Raw genomic sequence first — 23,030 nt, 5'->3', positions numbered from 1 at the left:
ATCCCAATGTCCCGTATTTCTCTCGAGGAAATATGGTCAGCCTAAGTATAGGGAAAAGAGCGGTTTGTTTGGGCTTACTTGTCAGCCCATAGGGTTGCCACAACGGCTTCAATTTTCGTTCCTGATGTCACCTCCTGTTATTCTTTCCTCCATGGGTTTGTACCTTGGGTTTGTACATCAGGTTTGATAAAACAATCCCATTTCTATGTGCCAAGTGGCAACACTAACGCGAGTTGTCACTGAAGGTGTAAGTTAGTATGTGTACAATATTATTGTTTTTCTCGACGATTTTATATAGTTGTTTAAACCTTCCCTTCCTCAATTCATTAATGTTCATGATTAATTAATATTTTTCGTCAAAATGGCTGAGTGATGAGTAGAATGTTAATTTGCTGTTTAATTCAAATGGTAAGATGTAGTTTGTGATATCTTTTCAACTCTACTTTTTGTTTTGATATAGCTAATTTTTCCGTTTAAATTTCTGACATCTATATTGAAAAAATATATATAATTCCATAACAAAATATTTTTATTTGGGGACACTTACAGTAGCAGGACCGATACGTTGTTCTCTCTCACAGCTGTGATTTGATTTATATAGCCTGTATCAGGGTCTCCTAAACCAGGAGTAGGGACCTTCTATTCCAAGATTTTTCACATTATTGTTACTTATAACATTAGTTTCTTTACACCATTAATTTGAGTTCAGCTCTTATTTCTGAAAATTTATCTAATTTTAAAATTATTTTTTAAGGTTTCAATCTAAAGGTTTCTAACATCTTTATATAACCAAACTTTTAAAACCTAACCTCTCATCAAATGACCTAGAATATTCTCTTGAACTAAAAGTTGTCATCGGGGGTGAATATGTCAAAAATTGCTGCAGATTATGATTATACATGTAAAGGTATTTTCTTTCGAAATTTTAATTTAAAAAAAATTCACTTTTTACATTAATTAAAAAATAAATTTTCATCTGGGGATGCACGAGCCCCCTATGTCCCCTCCCACGTACGTCTCTGATCCCACCAATATGTGTTATGAGGTAGGGGGCAGTGCTGATGAAATTTTGCTGAGGGGGTCAAAAATGGCTAAAAATTTGTTGACATAATACTTGAACGGCCCCTAAGCACATCTAGTGACATGGAAAGGGATCACCTCATGCAGAAAAAAAAAGTTATTAAACACCATTTTTTCCTTGGGGGAAAAAAAAAGCTTGGCTCCTAAAAAATTTAGCTGGCGGTTAAATTGCTCCAATTTGTCAAACCTTATTTTGGAACACTTTTTGGTCAATATGGAAGATGCCAATAACTGCATACACTCTAGTGATTATGATATCGCATATCGTCTCCTTCATGCTAGAAACATGAATGTGTAATGTTCTTGGAAAAAACATGAAAATGTTTAAATGTTGCTCTATGGAACCATTTACCCATGTTGCTCTATGGAACCATTTACCATTATAAAATGTTTTGTAACGTGTTTCAATAGGTATATACAATCGTGTTTCATAGGGAACCAGAGCTGTCTGTTTTTTGTTATTTTTCACCCTGTCCCAAGAAAGACTTTCATGTTGCCTGTTTGTTCTGGTTTTTGCTTACATTATGAAATAGAATTACTCTCAGTATTTTTCTATTTTCACTTTTAGGCTACGTTAGATATTATGCCAGGAATTTATCATTTTACTGCTATAGTTTTGCCATGTTGATATTTTATTGTAACCAAAGAACGCTGAACCCATTTTGAACCATTGTACCCCTGTTTAGAAATGAATGAAATGGAAAATAAATTGAATGTGTGTGAGACCATTATTTGGGTTGAGTGTCCTGCTCACATACTTCATAATTCCTCAAAGACTGCACCTATTTTCTGAGTGTTGATGTTGAAAGTATGATTAAACTATGTAGCTTTTCCCATATACAGTGCGAACGAAAGACCTGAAAGAATTTTGTTAGTTCATAGATATAGAATTTCATTCATTACTGTCATGTACAAAAACAAGATGGTTTTTGTTCACTGCTGCAAAATTGGGTGATGCATTGAGTGGAGACTTGAAAAGTGTGTGGATGTTAATAAAAACGTGTGTCCCCAGCATCCTCGTAAACATTCGATTGTGTAACCACCAGGGTCAGAATTATAGGGGAGCAACTGTGTACACTACATTGCTGATAACTCTTTATTGATATGGCAGTATACTTATTGATTATATTGATTGGCAGTATACTTATTGATTTGGCAGAAAGTGATTTACAAAAATATATGAATTCAGTTTTGCGAGAATTGTGGCCAGACTGTTTTGCAGGCAGAAAATTCGAGGGCTGTGACACTAAGATTATAGATAATATTCAAGAAAACATATAGCTGTCTTTGCTTCAATGTGGGATATAATCTTGTTATCTCGTAAGGTTGGGACTGTCTCTTCTTTAGGGAAAAGCGTTCTAAGTGTTAGTCTAATGATTTTAATCTGTTTTACGTTATGCACTTAAGCATAAAGCATTGCTGTGAAAGTTCACACAAAAAATATTCGGAGTCCTTGGAGCAAATTAATCAATTTGACATTTTCTTTTTCCCATAAGAATCAATTTTGGTTTCTGAACAATTAGGTTCACGAACAGGTTTCCAGAACAAATAAGTAAGTTTGTAAACTAAGGGTTGACTGTTCGTTGAAGCACAGGCGTTATAATATGAGACTAAGTGTACTTAGGTTCCCCCTCCCCCAGTAATTCATTAGTATATTATGTAATGCATCTCACCTTTCATGAAATGCCCTTCAATCACTTATATAAGGGACATTTGACAACCATGGCTTCACATCCTGATGTTTTACTCGCTTTTACGCCTCTGTGTGGAAGTAGTGTGATAATATTTTTGTAATACATTGTTATTTTGAAATTTTTCACTTTAATGCCCACCAAATGAGAGTTTTGAAAATGTCCCAGTTTTGTCCTGGTTATTATTAATGGATGTCAGAATTTTTAACAATGATTTCCGGGATTTATCCCGGTTTTAAAAGCATCTCATCAGCGGACCACAATAATTTCGAACGCTGCACCTAGTCTGCAAGCCCCAAAGCAGAATATGCTAAAATCTGTGACGTATTTTGCAGAATAATCTCAGTAAGAATTTTAAGAAAAGCACTCATTTGTATAGAAAACACTATCATGGACATTTTTAAAGCAGAAATTTTTCAGTTATTTGAGGGCTCATTGCTTAACAATAATTCAATAACATTTTGCTTTTATAACCTATCTACATTAAAACCTCTTTTGGATCATTTCATGCACAGTTGATCCTCTAGGAGGTTTTTACATAAAATTGTAAAATCTTTTAGAATTGATTTTATCCAACCAATCAAACAATTATAATTTACAATTATTATATCACTGCTCACTTTCACAACAGTATGGACTCACTAATATTTTTAGTATTTCAGGCAAAACTTATCATCTAGCAAAACATCTCATCTAGCATTTCAGGCAATACTTAAATAGCAGAATAGGGTATCGAACCAGCTGATAAAAAAAAGTAAAAATTTGCATATTCATGGTTCTAGCGCGAGGGGGATGATATATCCAAATCCTTTAAAAAGAAAACCAAAGAAACTGGATAAACTTAATTTTATACCATTGATATGTTGAAAACTAGTTTCCACACCATGATATCTGCTCATTTTTACCATGTTCAGAAAAGATTATGAGTAGTACATATACCTCACAATGTATATGTAAATATCTTTAAAAAAAAATTAAGGTAGAAAATTTAGCTTTTATTTTCAAGAAAGAATGAAAACAGTGACAATTTTTTTTTTAGGTTCTACAAGTTTAATTATGAGACTAAGTATTGAAGCACTTATTTCAGAGCTAACATTGTAATGGTTTCTATATTCATTTAGCCTTTACCCTTTTTTAGTAATAATGGCGTTATAGATACTAAACTATCTCTCAGCACCCACGCTGTCAACAGAACTATAAAAGCTCTGAAACGTGTGTTATTTACCTGATAGCTGTCTTTGAAAAGTAAGTAGCCGCATTTTGTTGCATTTAAAACCTGTTCGACATTGACAGAAGTCCCTTGGTTGACCACTGAGAGGTTTGGTACAACTGCAACTCAATAATAATAAACAATATTAAAAAACTGCAGTAATACAGTAGCTTTTATTATAATTGTACCCATGGATGAGTTGGTCCCGTAGCATGTCATTGAAAAAAATATATTTTGTAGAAGCTTCCAATAAATTTAGATTCTCAAAGATGATGTATGTTTTGCCATGGCTTCAGATGAACAGAATAGTCTACTTATATACGTTTGGGATTTATTTGTTGCATTGGATATTATGTGTATACACAGTCAATTTATTAAAACTTACAGGGTGTTTCCAAAAGGACTCCCTAACTTTGGAATGTTTTTTAACCTGAAAACAGTGATAAGTAGAAAAGCAAAACAAGTATACTAATACCCCAAAGTTACACTACAGATGAAGCAGACAATAACTGTGTAAATTGAATTTGTGTAAGTCAGGGTATGATTTTAGTTAGAGGGCTTCGCTAGCTCAAATCAGCAACAGATGATTTTTCATAACATAGATCTCTGTATTTTATGTTCATCACACGTAGAAAAATTAGTAGAGGAAGCCTTGTCAACATACTGCAACATACTTGATGACATGAAGATGAAAAAACGGCACACAGAAACCACAATGTTCTTTTCAGAAAACATCGTCAACTATCGCTGCACCCTCTTTTACATTCCCTTCTACCTCTGCGTCACCCTGCTCTTTCTCATGATGTTCAATAAACGAGATATACAAAAAAAAACCCATGGTTTCGGTTATTTGCGGATTTCCATATTCGCGGTCACCCCTGGAACGTAACCCCTCTGAATATGGGGGGGGGCTGTATATGGAAAAATTAATTATTATTTTGAACAAATTTCATTTAGTGGACCAGTCATTATGTCTGCGGACCAGTAGCTTTTATTTTTCAATTCTAATTCTGAGGTGCATTGTCATAAATGAGAATCACTTTAAAAAATATTTTTTAAGACTGCCAATAAGACTTTGAACTATAGATATGAAATTGTGACTTTCTCAGCAAAACTGGCAAGTACCATAAAAGCCTTGGAATTAAATTTCTAGATAAATGAAAAAAAAATTTCATCTTTGCAACATAATATTATAACAATAATCCTGTGATTATGCTTGAATTTTTCACATAAAATCTCTCAACTCCAGAATTGCACTGTAAATTATCACGGAAAAGAAGCAAAAATAAAATTTTCACATTTATTAATTAAAATTGGAAAATTTAGCATTTATGGCATTTATTTTGTAAGTACGAAAATTAAATATCTGTAATTATGAGATATGATGACATGAGAAGAATAGATGATATGGATCACATTTCTTTTTTAATGGAATTTGTTGCCAGATAACCTTTTTTTTGTGCATGCATGCTTGTATATTACTGTACATATGATTTGTAATTAGTCTTTCACATATTTTTTTGGGGAGTACATTACATTATTTCTTTTTTCTTGATATTAGATTATAGAAATCATTATGAAGACTTCAAATAATTAAATCAACCATTAATCTAACTTTCTATTTATAGCACTGAATGTGGACATACAGAATCTACCAGTTGCAAGTGTAAATAGTCAAAAGCCAGAATTGTGTTTTAAACTCTGGTAATTTTTTTAGAATTTTTCCTTTCTCTTTAGTAAGGGGATAAACCCATTTCGCAATCCTGAAGTGCATAATCTTTTCAGCAGGGATTGGCAAATCTAAAAAAAATTTGATATACACCAAGTATCACCCCATCAAAATCTGTCGAAAATAATGTATTCTTTGACTTGTTGGGAAGATTTACAGACCCCTTTCTTTCCACATGCTAGCAGACACACTCATATATTGACATATTTCCAATAATTCTGTGCAGTCTTGAAAATTCCATTCAGTTATCATACATTTAAAAAAATTAGACCCCAAGGCAACCTGGGATTTATCAAACCCTGCCCTGCTATACAGTATGTCTTAAAAATATAGTAAAGCTTATATATGAGTTTTAATGAGAATCTTATTATGAATGATTTGCAGGGTTTTGCTGATTTTTATCACTAGGTATATTTACTTTTTTAAATATTAAGATTACAAATGACTGATTTGCAAGTGGTCGTCAAAGAACTTGCAGAAAAAAAAAGTTAGTTCACTTCTAACAAAAGATCAACACAGAAAATTCATTGTTTTCTATTCCTTCACTTTCCCAATATACATTCGGGACATCACATGTCATAACATTCAATTTCATTCTACTTATGTCACTTCCATTGACTGGCATATCATCTTCATCCTTTACTGCCAAGGCTTATTGGTCACAGAAATCTCCAGTGTTGAGCATGTGCAAGTCACTGCTCGAAACAGCTGAGGATATTGTAGGTTTTTCAAGTTTAAGCTGTTAAATGAAATTCCATCATTTAAAACTTGTTCAAGTTTGTAATGTATCCAGGATATATGAGGTGTTCAGAGCTAAAGTGGATCAAGTCCATAAATTATAGTTTTGAGATAATCAAGGTTAAAGTTTATTAAACACTAGTTGAATCCTAAAATGATTTAGAGGATAATTTTCTTTTTATTGTTGTAGTATGAAGACTAACTTAAATATGGATCATAATTTGAAAATTCAAAAACAATGATTAAGGTGGCAATTCAATTTTAAATCAATCTACTGGACTTGGTCCACTTTGGCCCTGAATTTTTTTTTACGTAAGGTCAATCAAATGAATATGACACAGTGCAAATGGAAACATTTTATTACTTTTTAATACCTGTATCATAACATAATCTAAAACGTTTGAAATTAAGCTTTAAATGTGTGTGTGGTGGTGTCATCAAAGAGATTTGTCATTATCTGATTCTGCAATTTCCTCATTCAGGGATGTTTGTGACCTAATGGCAGTTTCTGTCCATAGGCTTTTGAAATGGGCGTTGATATAGTGAGATTCTTGTTATAAGTCGTACGTATTATATCAGATTTTACTGTATATATACATATAATTTTTTTTAGGATCGTGCATCACCATGTGGATGCAGCAACGTGAGCTCTCTGAACCTGAGAAAAATGTACCATCAGCTCTATTATTAACAGTATATATCATCATAGTTGGGGTTGCATTAGCCCACCCGCGATGGTATTTTCTGAGGGGTGGAAAATGTTCTGAAAAATTTATAGGTCTTCAGCCATTTTATTTCTCTGGTGATAATAAAGGTAGAGTTTCAGATTTTACCTCCAAAATTATTTAATTATTTTTGTTGATTTAATATTTTTTGATGTGACTACACACTATATCATGTATACCAGAAGTTTTCAACTTACTGCAAATTTTACTATATATTGATATAAATGGTATCCATATTTGTATGTTATGGCTATTTTTTAATTTTCTTTTTCATTTCAGTTACTTTAATTGGTAATTTGCCTGTTCCTGTGTCCTCTTCATTTATATTTGTTTAAAATTATCTTCAATTTTCATTGTGACTTGAAAAAAAAACTTTCCGTGCAAATATTTCAAGTTGCAGAGCTTTCATCCCACTTTTCCTGCTTTTTGGTAAAATGTCCAACTTCTCTCCTTCCTCTAGTTTCTAACCTACTTGTAACCCCCAAAGCAGAATGTTTTGCGATGTTCTGCAACGAGCCCTCAGCTGACTGAAAATGTTCTCTGGTAAAAATTCGAATATACATAATAGCGTTTTTCTACACTTTTCTTAAGATTCTTCCAGATTGTTCTGCAACAGCACTGGTTGTTCTACGACGCATGTCACACATTTTGGCATATTCTGCTTTAAGGCTTGTAACCAAATCCTATTAACAAAAATGTCATAGTTCGTTATAAATGAATGGGAAATTATCTGGACATCATCAAGAACACAAGTAGTATTTCAATCAATTATTCTGTCTAATCAAAAATTAAAAGCAAGGCTTATAAAGTGATTTATTCAAATTTTACTTTGGCCAAGTAAAAGGAGCCTATTAAATTTTAGGGTGTAAAAAAACTTTGATGGAAAAAAAATGTTTGGAAAAGTTGCTAAAAACTTCTGTCTGGGCAGAAGAAATGTTTTGTGATTCATTGATTATGAACGATATTGATTTATTGTACGAGAACTGACAGAAAAATTAGTATGAGTATAGTAGCTTCTCACTAATCTGGCACATATCAGAACCATAGTTATGCTGTATTACTGAAATCTCTGCATTACGGGAGAGCAGCTGAAGAAAATCCATTCAAGTAATGTTAACTTCCATGCATAGAAGTTTACATTATTTGATGCGCACAGAGAACCTGATTCTTGCATAGGCAATCGGGGCATTTGCCCAGAACAGAACCCCATGATTTTTAGAGCCCCAAAACTTAAACAACATATATTCATTGACTCATAAAGTTTATTTGACCTTTGTCACAGGAGCAACACAATTTTTGCTTTACCCAGGGCCTTCTCATAACAAAGTCAGGCCCTGGACAAACAGTAATATATTTTCTTCTTCCACATATGAATGGAGCCAGTCTGAAAATGTCGTGGACTGGCGGGACTAGTGCCCGGCCAGATTATAAAGAGAGTACTGTACTGTGATTTTTTTTTTTTTTGTTTCTATTAAATAATCAACTGAAATAAACAAATGAAAAGTATCAAGTGAAGTTGAGTGTCAAAGCAGATTTATTGGTGAAATATTTTTACTTTAATCAGAATTTTTTCTAACATATTCAGTATAAAATATATTAGAGTATTCATTTTTATGCAAGACCCAATCTAACAGTCAGGTGTTCATTTACAAAATATGCTCTGATAGTACTTTGAATTAATTACATTTGAAGGAAACTTACCGTTCAAAATAATAACTATTAGTAGTAAATAACTAAGCTCCAAGAGGCAGCTAATTTTTTATTTTATTTAAAAATTGTTGCTTATTCAAAATTTAAGTGCTCTGACAACTTAATTTGCAATTGTTTCAATGAAGTAATTTGAAAGCAATAAAATTGTTATTTAAAACAATACCATTTAACAATGAATTGGTGATCATTGACTGACACTAAAGATTAGTACTTGGCATGGCCTTTGGGTAAAGAGATGCTTTGGGAGCTCAATTAGTGCAAGCCACCTCAGAATGAATCTAGTATTTCGCTATTGAAATTAAGCATTTTTCCAAATTTCTGTCTCATTGATATGTTCACACACATGATTTTGTTCGATCTGCGCAACGTCTGATTTTGATTGCTATCTATTGCTAAATAAAACTGAATAAACAAAATAAAACTGAAACAAATGTTTTTTTTTTCACTTGTGCAGAGACAGAATGGTATCTCTATTCATGCAGCCAAAGAATTAAGAACTATTCTGAAAGGCTATTTTGTGGTTGCTATAAGCTACTGGTAGTTAAAGTGGTCCTTTGCTATGCTTCTGACAAGTATATTCAGTCCAGTCATTTCTTCAGGCCAAGTTGGTGGTACACCTGCTGAGATCAGTTAATAAGTTTAACTTTGTGGTTTTAGGAAAATTATTCAACTATTGCTGCTGTAATATAGCAGTATAATTTGAGCTTTTCTTTTGCAAGACAAAAAATTATGAATAATTTGTGTCAGAAAAATTTCTTAAAATAAATTGTCTTGAAAAAAGATTAAAAAAATTTAATTTTTGTTTTAAAAAATATTTAAAAGTTATAATTGAAGTGCTCATTTCAGAAATCCCATAACAAAAAATTCAAAATTAAGTTAATACTGATTTCTTGTAGTTGATTGATTGATGCTTCGTTTGGTGCAGAAATCTAAACTGAAAAAAAAATGTATATCTCCATTTATATATATATATATATATCCATTTTGTTTCCCTGAAATATTCATTTAGTGCAGAAACCCCACAAGAGTAATATCACTTAGGGGGATTTCTATGCTAAAAACTTGTAATAGTTAGAAACACTGACATCATTGGCTGGTTTTATGAGATCTAAAAGGGGTTAAACGGGTTGTGTTTCTGATTACTCTACAGTTTGAAGTTTGTTTTGAGGGGGGTCTAGTGATTATTTTCCATTCTCTGTTTTCAAAGTTTATAAAAGTGTCTAGTGAATTGCAATCAGATGTGAAAACTCTGGAGATAAGGTGTTAATCCAGGTACTTACAAACATAATATAAGATACAAATCACAAGTTTAGGGCAAAGAAATGTCACTTACAAAGGTGAGACAATCACTCAGAAAACACTACCTAACAAAATCAATTGTAAATGTTCCGTAAAGTGTTTCAAACTTGGCACCAAAGAAGTTCTGAGTGAAATTCAGAGAAATTTCTACTCAATGTGTGAAAAGCAAGAACATATCTTTGAAAAGTGGTGGCTATGCTCATACAAGAAAACCGTCAATTGATGAAATGTCAGGAAGGAGCATTCAAAAGGAGAAAAAGAATCCCATTTAAAATAAGACAAGAACACTAAGTTTATTACACAATAAACGTAAGAACGCTTTGTTTTCAGCCATGGTTTACCTTTAAAAGTGGAAGCCATGATCATTAATGGCTTGACTGTCAACATTTTCTTTGAGAAAGACCACTCGTCCTCTTGAATTAACAGTCATGCTTGCCTTTGAAAATCCCAATCAATAACAAAAAAACCTGATAATCTGCAAAAGCTTGCTGAATATATCACAGACTGTGCTGTGAATTTTACAATATGATTTTGCATTGGCTGACATCTGAAGTAAAAATAAGAGAAGATTCTGACTATGCAAAATAGCGAATGATATTACACATGATTATTTTTTTATTTCTACGAAATATCTGTAATTCACCAAAATAAAATTCAATGTTGTTAAAAAGTCAGTGTTGATTTTTACCCCTTACTGAACTAATATAAAAATCTTAACAGTTGTAAATTTATTTTATTGTAGAAATCCCATAACTGCAGAGGCTAGAATTTTTTCCCCTCTTCCCCTGAACCATAATGAAAATGAAATATATCATGTTTTCATTTTATGTACAGAACTGTCCTGCACTCTCAGGAATTTTTTTTCGTAAAAAGATATCTGCTTTTACAGTTAAAGTGGAAGGTTTTTCTTGAATGTCTCACACAAAAATTTGAAATTCTGTACTTATGGGGTTTCTGAAATAAGGGCTTCAATTTTTGTCTTAAAAATTATCAATAGATATAATCACAAGTGCCATTCAAAAAATTTTATGTTTGTTTAAGCCAGAAAGATATGTAATATTTCTTAGCCTATTTACCACTGCTCTTACATTTTTGCAAATGTGTTGAACAAACTTCTTTTTGACTGGTTTTTCTTTTAGATTTAGGCCTATGCTGCAGATAGGCTAAGAAATACAAAAATTTATTTATTAAAAATTGAGTTTTGAATGGAAGGTGAAAAATTTCACAACTTTTTATATCACTAGAGCAGATCTTTGTTGGTAGACTTTAAAAAATAAGATACAAAAACGAACTTCTAGTCTCTCATCTGTTTCACCATATATTTTTATTCGGTTTTCCAGAATAGATAATTAAACAAGAATGCACATTGATCAAAAAAACTTTTTTTCCAGATTGGCCTAGTGCAGAATGTGTTTCACCTAGTGTAGTGAATGTGCACAGGTGTATGATTTTGCTATGTTTCCTGGCTATACTTTGCGCTCTCACACAGTTTTTCTTTGATATTGTTGGGGTGCGGAATAAATATTTACTAGTGGTTCGACGAAATGCTGTGGCCACAATCATCTCAGGTAGGTTTATTTTGTACAAAACCATAATCTTCAGCTCTTGTAATTGAACATAAGTTCATTTAAACATATAGGTGGTAACAGCCCTATAATTGCCACTTGAAAAGTTTGGCGATACTTTGGATTGAAAGTATAATTTGTTCTGTAAATGTGCCTTTTTTGCATTCCATAACACTCCTATAACAAAACAAACTTCCCTATAAGAAATAATGGAATTTCAAATTATTTGCTCTACAACAATCTCCATTATTCCAGTCATGATTCTTTTTGAAGTTGAGTGCAGGTTGGCTTGTTTATATTATTGCATTTTTGCTTATTGTACATTGAAGTCTTTGGTGTTTTCAGAATGATATAAAAGAGCAGGGCTTCACTTTAAAATACTTGCTTATATCAACTCACAACAGGAGAGTCTTTTTCAGATAACTGGTGCTATGAACGTCATTTCTGTAATCAGTGGTATCTTAACTAACGGGCCCATGAGGTGAGTGTCAAACAAGGGCCCTAAACTGTTAAAGGTATTCATTAAGCTCTTTACAATCACAGGAATAATATTACATCCAAACACCAGTAAAATAAATGCAAATAAATTCTGTCAGAGATGGCGCTGTAGAGACCCAGGTTATGTGAAAAAATCCGGGTCCTTTTTGAGTGAAAGTGGGCTCCTCTCGAAAAAATTATCTTGAAAAAAATATGCCCCCCCCCCCATAATTCACTGGTATCTCTAAATTTTTTCCAGCATGCCCCAGGTCTTTGATCACCTGCTTATATCTCTTTGTTGAGACACAGCAGTGAGCCATGATCTGGGTAGGAGAAGGAGGTATCTGTGAATCAAATTCATTTCTAAAAACATGTTCTCCCAAAGGTAAATTTACTTTCATTGTCTAGTAGGAAAAGCTTGTAAAGAAGCCCATTAACACTGAGAATTTAACATATGTAATAAATCGAGAACAAATTTTTTTACAGTCAATCCTGCTTATAACATTCCCATTTAGAATGTTTTTCCACTTAGTGCAGCCTATTTTCGTGGTCCCAACTCTAAGTTATTCTCATTATAAGATTTCCCATTTAAAGTGTTTTCCTGCTTACAATGTTTTTATGATGGTTTTTTGAAAAACATTATAAGCAGGATCCACTGTAATTAAAAGTTAGAGGCACACACATTTATATATTTACTAATAAATCAATCCATAAATTCCCTTCTGATTTATTTTCCATTTTGTTAAAGAAACTTAGCTCTTTCGATAATATCTTCTGACTAAATTTAAAGCAAAGAGATTTTCTCCCCTCTCTCAGTACACTCTCTGACACATATCTTCTGATTCCCCTATTCATATAAATCCTTGCAAAGCAATTTCCTGGTAGAATAATTTCATTTTATTTCTCTCCATCATTCTGACCTGTCGCCATTTAATTGCTATATATTTTCACACTTAAATATGGGAGCTACATCTGATTTGTATTGGTGAAACTTGACAGTGTGCCCCCAGCATTTGGAGTGTTTTGTGTTCAGTAGGTGGTGCCTTCTATCTAGGGTCGCAGCTAGACACTTTCTCAAACGGGTCAAGCACACATTTTTTCATCCTTGTGTAATGTAGAAGCAGTTATAAAGGGTGAATTAGGCACCCTCTCTAGTCCAGATCACAGGGCACTAAACCTGCCTGTACCCCCCCCCCCAACCTCTCTTGTTGCAGTCCCTGCATCTATCCTCCAAATTGGTAATGCATGGATTTGAAATTTAATGTTTACATATTTGTGTTGTGGGTCTGTGTGATTGGCATGGCAACCAGTGTGGGCGCAGTAGCCCAGGTCAGTAGGATGCTTGTCTAAAGTACCAAAGGATGTTTAGAGGTGCCGCGAGTTCGATACTTGGTTCATCCTTGTCAGAAACTTTCCTTAATGCAGGGGTACAACAGAAACAGTGACATGACCACCGAAAAAGATTGCTACTGCAGGGAGTCCCATATCGAGGGGTTAGTGCACCAACCTCTCTGAGTATAAAAAAAAGGGCTACCATTCAGAATCGGCAATAAATTGTAGGTCCCAGTCAATTATCCCTCATGTGCAGAAAATGAACGTGGTACAACAAAAATAATCAAATGAGCAACTAGTTTTTTTTTCAAAGGAAAAGTCAAAATTGTAAAACCTTAGAAAAACGTATTTTTAGCCGATTACCACTGCGCAATCACTGGTTCCAAACCCAGATTTTCACCAAATTCAAAATCTTGGGGTCCCAAGAAGATCAAAATTTGAAAATATTTTTGTAGAAAATTAAAATATTGGGAAAAAATACATTCTCACGTTATCTGTAAGTTTAAAATTCTTTTTGAGTGTTAGTGACCCAAACTTTTTCTGTGAAGAATTAGATCCTTGTACCCCTCCAAGCCAATTCTGCATACACACCTGTGATTTTCGCGATGCGAAATAGTGACTACCACATAGCAGCCAGGGGACAAAACTGTGGATATTCAAGATAGAGTTTTTAGATTTTTTTTTCTTCTGAACGATCTCGAAAAATGTTTCTCAATTTGAACAGGCATTCCAAATTACGATTTTTTAAAAAATGTGCATTTGCAATCTTGTAGGAACAAGGTGAATTTACGCCTTATAGATGCTATCTTTGAATGCTGGCAGATAGCTGCCAAAGTACTGTAATGTCCGGTATATAATTGGAGGGGAGAAAATCCACAGTGCAACGTATGTCTTTATCTGCCAACGAACAAAACAGTTTCAAACAACTATTTATTTCTATTATTACAAATTAAAACATTTAAGTTAAGACATCAATTCAAGGGCAAACCCTTCACTAGTAGGAAAATCGCAAAGTATACTTATGGTGAAGCGACTAGGGCGGAAGTGACACTCAGCTATGGTCTTCAAGAAACGATGCTCGACCACAGATGTCAGTAAAATCACAGAGTTCGGTGACGAACCCAAGGCGTCGACGAGGCGGCGGAATCGGATCACGGACGTCGACAGAACCACACTTGGTCTTCACCGATCAGGCAGTAGAAGTCAGATGACGGATATGGGGACGAACCCAGGGCATTGATGAGGCGATATTAGATCACGCACACCGGTAGAACCACACAAGGTATTCAGCGTTCAAGTGGTGGAGTCCAGTTAACGGATATCTCGACGAACCCAGGGCATTGACGAAGGGGCGTCATTAGATCGCGGACATCTGCGTGCTACACGTGGATTTCTGCGTTCAAGCGGTAGTGTCCAATGGTGGACGTCGTGACGAAAGGGTAGCATCAGATTGCAGCGTCATACGAGGAAACTATCAGATCACTGCTATTGACCATGCCAGCCAACGCCAGATCGCAGTCTGCAAGATCTACGAAGGCATGAAGATCGAGAACAGACACCAGCAGACATCCCTGAACGGCATTCTTGGAGAGCAACTGACGGGAACTTGCGTGACGGGAACATCGGACCAGCCAAGTTGTTCGGATGATTAGCGAATCTAGCGCTACATGAGACTGAAGACCGATTTGAAGCACGGACGTGATTATATATAGCTCTCAAATCACTAAACATGCAAATGAGGAGTAACGCACATGCGCCCCCATCGACATCGGCAAGTTCGGAAACTAGTTTCTTTTCTTCCTAAAACAGTTCGTGACACGTCGGCACCGAAAACGTCCGTAAGTAACAAAAGTTTGTTTAGTCGACAGAAAATAATTATAAACATAAAGTATATGATAGACATAACACAAACTCAATAATAAAACATAACACATGCACTACCATTATATAAGGGGTAAAGGTCAGGCGAGCATCAACAAGGCCATGTTACATATTTCCCCCCCCCCCCACTAGACCTGACCACTTGACAAAAAGACTTCACTATCAACATGAACATTTCTGTTAAAACAAAAATTTTTCACAGTTAATTTGGATCGAGGATAATAATCCCAGAGACACCCTTGTACCTCCTTAGAACTTCTTAATTTAAGGCCATTAGGCGTGTAATAATACACATAAACTCTAGTACCAGTTTTCCTAGGTCTTAGCTCTCTTTTCCACCTCTCTTTTAAGGGCATTAAGAAGAGATCCTTCTCCAGGTCGGATGGTCCCGAAACACAGGGAACTGACACGTCTTCTGATAAATTATTACTACAAGGAGAATCTTTTGACTCCAAATTTTCCTCACTTGGAACATCTATTTCAGACAAATTATCTTGGACTTTCACCAATTTTAAGTTACAAGCATTTAATCTCCCAATGATTACATCCCTCTCAGCATCCTTAACTTCATAAACAACCAGTGTAATACGGCGTTCTATAACAAAAGGTCCTTGCCATTTTGGAAGCAGCTTGGCAGTAATTTTATTACTAGCACTCGACTGATAATGAGTTTTAGCCCAAACACTATCTTCCCTATGAAAAACATGTTGAACGTGTCTCTTATCATAATAATACCGTTGCCGTCTCTGAGCCTTTTTAACATTTTGCATTACGTGTTCAACAAGTTCTTTAGACATATTGGCCCTTTGCCACACTGGTACCCCTGAAACCCAATCAAAAGGCAAAATTAATTCCCTTCCCAAGAACAATTTAGAAGGAGTTTCTTTTGTGGTCTCCGATACGGCAGTTCGAACAGCTAACCCAAAAAAGGACAAGTATCTATCCCATTGCGCGCGATTCCTTCCCACATAACAGGTAATCATTTGTTTTATAACCTTATTTATCCTTTCTGTTAAGTTACTTTGGGGATTATAAGTGGTAGTCAACCTCTGTTTTATTTCTAGAACTTTACAAATTTTCTTTAGTAAATGAGAAACAAATACACTACCATTATCGGAAACCAAATATTTGGGGAAGCCGTATCTACAACAAAACTCGTGAACAAGTTTCTTAGCAATCACATTGGCTGTGGCCCTTCTCAAAGGGTACATCTCAACCCACTTTGAAAAGTAATCTACAATAACTAGAAGATACGAGTTACCTCAACCTGAAACAGGAAATGGCCCCATAATGTCCAGCCCTACTAACTCTCCGGGAAACTCTACGTTAGAACTTTGTATAACACCGTACTTTCATATATTATCGTATTTACGCGTTTGACATTGGGGACAAGCAAGAACATACGACTTAACAAATTTCCGCATACCAGGCCAAAACCCCCGACTCTTACAATGCAAGTAGGTCTTATTAACACCCATGTGGCCAGCGGTAGGGTGGTCATGTAACTCGTGTAGAAACTCCGACCTACAACTTTTAGGAATAACGAGTCTTTTTTCTTCACCAACATTAAAATATAACTTGTCATTTTCTATAATATACTTATCAAAGTATGGCTTATACAAATGTTTCTGACTGGAAAAATAAGAGAATATATCAGAGAACTCTTGTCTTTGTGCTTTTTCTAGTTTTTCGATACATAAGGTCTGGAACATCAATAACTTTAAAGAAAGTTCACCATCTAAATCTATTTCCTCTGTTGACTCACGGGCATTATGCGACAATACATCTGGGCCCTGCATACTACTACCTCGTCTGAACTCAAAAACCAAGGGAAATTCCTGCAATATTAAAGCCCACCTAGCAAGCCTTCCCTTCAACCTCCATGCCTCAAGAAGCCACGTGACTGAATTATGGTCAGTCACTATTGTCACGTTTTGACCTGAAAACCAATCGCGGAATCTTTGACAGGCCCACACCACTGCAAGAGCCTCTTGTTCCGTAACAGTATAATTAGTCTCTGCCACATTCAACGTTCGACTGGCATAAGCCAACAGACGTTCACCGCCAGGTTCAACTTGATGTAGAATAGCTCCCAACCCACCTCCACTAGCATCACTATAAATTTTAAGTGGATATAACCAATTTCTGGTTGTAAGAACAGGACCCTCAACTAAAGCTTTTTTCAACTGATCAAATGCCGACTGGTGATTAGAATCCCACCGAAACTTTTTACCTTTCTTTAACAACTCGTATAATGGTAGAGCCCTCTCTGCGAACTTGTCAATAAACTGTTGATACCATCCAACTAGACCTAAAAACTGTTGAAGATGTTTAACATTCAATGGTTTGGGAAAACTCTGTACAGCAACAACTTTATCGTCACAAGCACTCCACCCATTTTCAGTCAAACACAATCCCAAATATTTTAATTTTTTCTTCATTAAAGTACATTTTTCTGGTTTCAGTGTGAGACCAGCTCTGTTAAGACATTCTAATACTTCTCGTAAATGTTGGACATGACTCTGAAAATCATCACTATAAATGACAATGCCGTCCAAAAAAACCCTCTCTTATCTACCTTATCCATTATACTTTCTCCTTTTATGTACATATTTTTCTTTTTCTAACTTGTGGTTAGATTAGTTACCAGATTTATCATCGATTTGTGAAGTGGAAGACATAGACACAATCCAATTTTCTTGCCAAAGCCTTGTACATGAAGTGGTTAAATATACGGACAATATATATATATATATATATATTTTAACTTCTTAATGATCAGGACAAGATATCTTGCCCCAATGAAAATGGAATATATTCCAGCTCTGTATTTTCATTACCTTTTTTTCTTATTTTTAAGCTTCACTGTAACCCTAGGAACAAAAGTAATTTTTTCCCTTCTCCATTCTTTCTATACTCCTGTTTAAAGATCCCCCATATATAATGTACCCTTTTACTATATACACACACGAATATGAAGGAGAAAACAATGGGGGAGGGTGAAAGATATGGTTGATCACCAGGGTTCATTTCGCCAAATCATGACAAAATATTTCATTTGGTGAATAAATAAAAGATTAAATTCGCCAAATTGCGAGTGTGTGTCCTCTTGATGCTTGATTCGGAAATTTGACACAGTTGTTTTAGAATTCACATTTTATGACTCATAAATTTGGCTTAGGTTCTGTCTCAGTTGGCTACAACTTTTTCCATGTAATTAGCCAAATTACTACAATTGATAAAAAGTCCGGGAAAACTCTGTTAATCACAAAAGAGAAATTTACTGCCACTCGTGTTTTTCCTCTTTCTATTTCTAACATGTAAACAAGGAAACCAGTTTTTTATATTTTTCCTGATACTTCAAATAATGATTGTCCAAATTTGATGATAAAAGCCTGTATGTGAAGGGGTTAATAGAATGAGTCTCAAAAATGGTTTGTCTCTAGACCCTGAACTCATTAAGACAACAGCCTTGCTTGCAGCGATATAAAGATCACTGTCAGATTAGTTGTGATCACTAGACACTCAATCAGATAACATGAATACGCTATGGACTACTACTTATTTTAGAGGCGGTGGTAAAACTACTAGCATTGTGAGATATTTACTAGTTCTTTTCAAGTAAATATTTATTCAAAGTATTTTGCTCTTATTGCGAGACACTTTTTCTTAAATCCAAATTTGTTAAAAATTTTGCTCATCTTGCAAAACACTCATAAACCAATGTTGCTTATAATCTCAGAAGTTATGCTGTACTTTTTTAAAGAAAAAGAATTTTGACTTACTTTAATTGTTAGTGAATTAATTACCCCTTTTTGCAATACAACTAGAGATGGTATACAAGAAAGAAAGCAATTTTTCAAAATGCTAGGATAAGTCGTCGTAATTTATTCTGTACTTTACCAACCATACACATTCATCGATTTGGGTTTTTTTTATTTTACCTCCAATTGTATTCTGTAGAATAAATGTCTTAAAAAATTTTTTATGGGGTGGAAGCTAATGGAAAATTAAATAAAACTTGTAATTTTTCAATTGCATTCCATTTTCTCCCTGAATCATTTTTTCCCCTCCTTGTTGTTTCTTCCCTCCGTTTGGTTTTTTAGATTTCTCTCATTGTTATTGCATACCACATATATTTTGTAACAGAAATTTCAAATATACCCAAACTATAACAATGTTAATCTTAAATTACTGGACTGATTGTGGACTAAGTGATTATTTTATGGTTTTAAGTATTAGTTTGAATGAGTATTTTATTTAATGGTTTTAATTATGAAAATTCTATTATGCAATGTTCATGAATTATTTTGAGCCACCTGGTAGCACAATGGTTAGTACACCAACCACCAGTTTAACTGATTTGGGTTTATAAATGTTTTTGTGTAACTATTAAAAAAAATAATCAGCTTCAAACTGTAGGTCCCAGTCTGATTGGGCCCTGCATGACTGAAATAACAGATGTGACATAAAACTTTTTGATATTAATGTTTGTTTACTGTAAGTTTTTAATGCATTACTAACATTAATTCTTTTGAATTTCTAGTGGTACTTCTGGTCATAATTATTGGCTTGTGTTATTATGCTGGTGAAATAATGAAATCAGAACAAGAAAAAGCTAAATTGATTGCTACAATATCAGTTGAAGTTGACTTTGCAGAAGCTTATTATATGATGATTGGTGCTGGTGTAATTGGTGTGATAGCTGTTGGTACAAATCTGCTACGCTGCTATTCATATAGCAGTACAGATGGAGAAGTTCTACTTGATGACTGTCATCGAGGCCAAGACGAGATATTTTCTGTAGCCTTGCCTCATTCACGTACATGGATAAATTTTAGGCACCCAGTCATGCCGGAGTTGCCTCCTCCACCACCTTATACTCCTTGATGAATCATTTACATGTATTAAATGGTAAAAAATTGCATGCTCTCTATTTTTTGGCATAGGATGTGAAATTTCATCTTTTAATTTTCATTCAAATTTTCTTAGTTGATTTTAGTATGAAGTAACATTTTTGCATTTTCTGTTCATGGATGCCAATAGTAAGTGATGTAATCAAAAATCATTTGAAAGGTGTGTGAGAGCATGCTTGTGTGTTATGTGTTTGTTTTTTATTCTGTGATTCATAATACTGCTATCATAATCATGTTTACATAAATGTTAATTTTCGTGGAACTTGATGTTAAAAATGCTTATTAAATTCTCGCAATGTAATAATTCTATTGAGTATTCCACATGTTGCTAATTTTTGACATTGTATTCCTGTTTTAGTCTTATTTCTTGAGAGATTAAAGCCTGAATAATTAAGTGGAAAAGGAGAGAGCTAGCTTTGGAATTAGGTTTAATACATTCTCAACCTCCCATTTCTGATATTTTGTTAGATGTGATATTGAAAATGTTTGATATATATATTACACTGATCATATATGTATTCCCAAGAGATCTTTACGATCTGTTCCAGGAAATAGATACACTATACATTGTTTATCAAAATAATGTATTGTGTGTGACTTCTACTTTGAGCAATGAAATCAGTTCGGCATATTGAATTCCTTCCAGCTTTAATTTCTTGAATCTATTCCTGTATTTGTTCACATTTGGCGAATAGGTGCATGAAATGAATAAATGAAGTTTTGATAGCTACAATTAATTTTACAAGTTTTCAATATGTGGTTTCTAACAAATAGTTGACATTTAAAAATTAGATTAATTGACTAATCAAAAACTTTAATTTGTAAATAATTTTAATTACCACCCCTACTTTTTACACTGTTTAAATTTTTAGATTTCATTATTAAACTATTGATTCTTGAGTGATGTCATATTATATGATAATTGTTATATTATTTCAAAAATTTGTTTTTTTTTATCAGATGAGTCCTTGAGAAACAACAAGAATCAACATTAATTCATTTGTGCAACCATGAAAGAAAAGTCTAATTTGAATAGTGCTGTACAAATATTAGCATCAACTATTCAATATTTATGCACATATATATTATGTGTGTGTGTGAGAATAAATATATTTTCTGGGTTTTCTCTCATAAATCTCAAATTTTTGGTATTACATTATTGTATGATATTCTAAGTGTAACAATCTTCTTGACAGCACACAAAATGTAAGCTGCCAAATCTATATAACTTTTTGTGAAAATTTATTGTACTCATATTTATATCACGATGATATTCAAATTTCATATTTTTGGAGAACTTATTTTTATTGATATTTTTAATCCATTTAATAGTGCATATATTCATGTTCATCTTTCATTATGTCCACTTTGGAAAAAGTTTTTTCTTCAAACAAAGTGTTAAATGTTGTTTGTGTGAATCAAACATATATAATGGCTTTTATATTAAAGAGGGGAAAAAGACGAATTTATTCTAGTCTAGTTAGCTTTAAAACTATTACTTGGCATAATTTTGCAAATGTGTGTAGATAGTGTTGAATTTGTAGTTTTCAAGTAGAGATTAATCACAGTCCAATTGTTTTTCTAATATATATATATATATATATTGAATTTTTGTTTCAAATATTTTATTTACTTTTTTTTTCTTTTCTTGTCTATAATAAAGTAATTATTCCAGGGAAATATATGTTTAGTCAATATTGTAATTTTTATTAAAAATTCTTTCCTTTTCCTATCCCTTGTGAAATGCTTAGAACATTTTCTTGTGAATTGATATGAAGAACTTACTATTGTCAAATCTGATTTTTATAATTATTGTAGTCCTATTTACATTCGCATCACAAAATACAATAGTGTAAATATGAAAATATTTGAATTTTTTTTTTCTAAGATTGTTTACTTTACTATGATAAATGACGGTATTTGGTCAGAGCTGTCATATTTTTTGATGTTGAATATTTCTTATTGTTCAACATTATAATTTTTTATTATCGTTAACAGTTTATCAAAAATGATTGTCAAGAGAATGTATAACATAAAAAATTTGGAAGCATAAAGGTATAATGTATATAAAGTATGTTGTTGCCCTGTATCTCCTGAGTCCAACAAAAACAACTATATTTGCAATATTTGCTGAGATATTGCTAATTTAAAGTTAAGAACATCTCAGAAATTATAAAAATTTTACTAAACTGCAACTGTCAAAAAATTTTGAGTTTGTCCCTTAATGTATGTTGTTTTTTCCCCTCATTTTCAACTCAAATATTTCTTCTAATATTGCACTTGGAAGCATAGATTTTTTCTTTGTTTCCCTCATCTCTCCTGAGCACCACACAAAAAAATCCATGTTCTTAAATACAATATTAGCTGAAATATTTGAGTTCGAAAATCACTGAAAATGAGGGAGAAAGCAGTATATATTGAGAAACAAACTTTTTAATGTCAAAAGATGGAGGAAACATATAGAAAATTAAATTTTGTAACTCTGTACATTTTGGGCCTAAAGTAAAAGAAATGTGAGGTTATTTGGATAGTACTTTATTTTAATTGAAAGTATATTTGTACTGCAAACAAAAGATAAAGGGTCTAAAAGGATATGACTATACCCGGTGTACAGTGCACGTAACTTAATGTAATGACATCAGGACTCGGTGGATTTGGGGGTCTGATTACAATGACC

General features: G+C 33.5%; 1 protein-coding gene across 1 annotated transcript; it reads left to right on the top strand.

The window, feature by feature from the left end:
- The first annotated feature begins 272 nt into the window (after positions 1–272).
- On the top strand, positions 273–21,439 carry LOC149085516 (transmembrane protein 127-like). Its single transcript, XM_089233574.1, has 6 exons — positions 273–408; positions 5,610–5,685; positions 7,062–7,262; positions 11,574–11,750; positions 19,984–20,351; positions 21,314–21,439. Exons 3-5 carry the CDS (start codon positions 7,076–7,078, stop codon positions 20,325–20,327), a joined length of 708 nt encoding a protein of 235 aa, XP_089089700.1. The 5' UTR covers positions 273–408; positions 5,610–5,685; positions 7,062–7,075; the 3' UTR covers positions 20,328–20,351; positions 21,314–21,439.
- Positions 21,440–23,030: the final 1,591 nt, after the last annotated feature.

This window comes from Pholcus phalangioides, unplaced genomic scaffold (assembly GCF_987345545.1).
Source record: "Pholcus phalangioides strain wild (caught in Gottingen) unplaced genomic scaffold, Ppha-v1.0 ptg000007l_1, whole genome shotgun sequence".
In the NCBI taxonomy this organism is placed as follows: Eukaryota; Metazoa; Arthropoda; class Arachnida; order Araneae; family Pholcidae; genus Pholcus; species Pholcus phalangioides.
The sequence above is the reverse complement of the archived record's forward strand: the minus strand, read 5'-3'. Positions and strand labels throughout refer to the sequence as shown.

Coding starts and splice junctions, on each gene's coding strand:
- LOC149085516 (XM_089233574.1), top strand. CDS start 7,076: ATGTGGATGCAGCAACGTGAGCTCTCTGAACCTGAGAAAAATGTACCA. Junction 7,263..11,573: donor TTTCTCTGGTGATAATAAAG/GTAGAGTTTCAG, acceptor CTTTTTTTCCAG/ATTGGCCTAGTGCAGAATGT. Junction 11,751..19,983: donor TGTGGCCACAATCATCTCAG/GTAGGTTTATTT, acceptor TTGAATTTCTAG/TGGTACTTCTGGTCATAATT.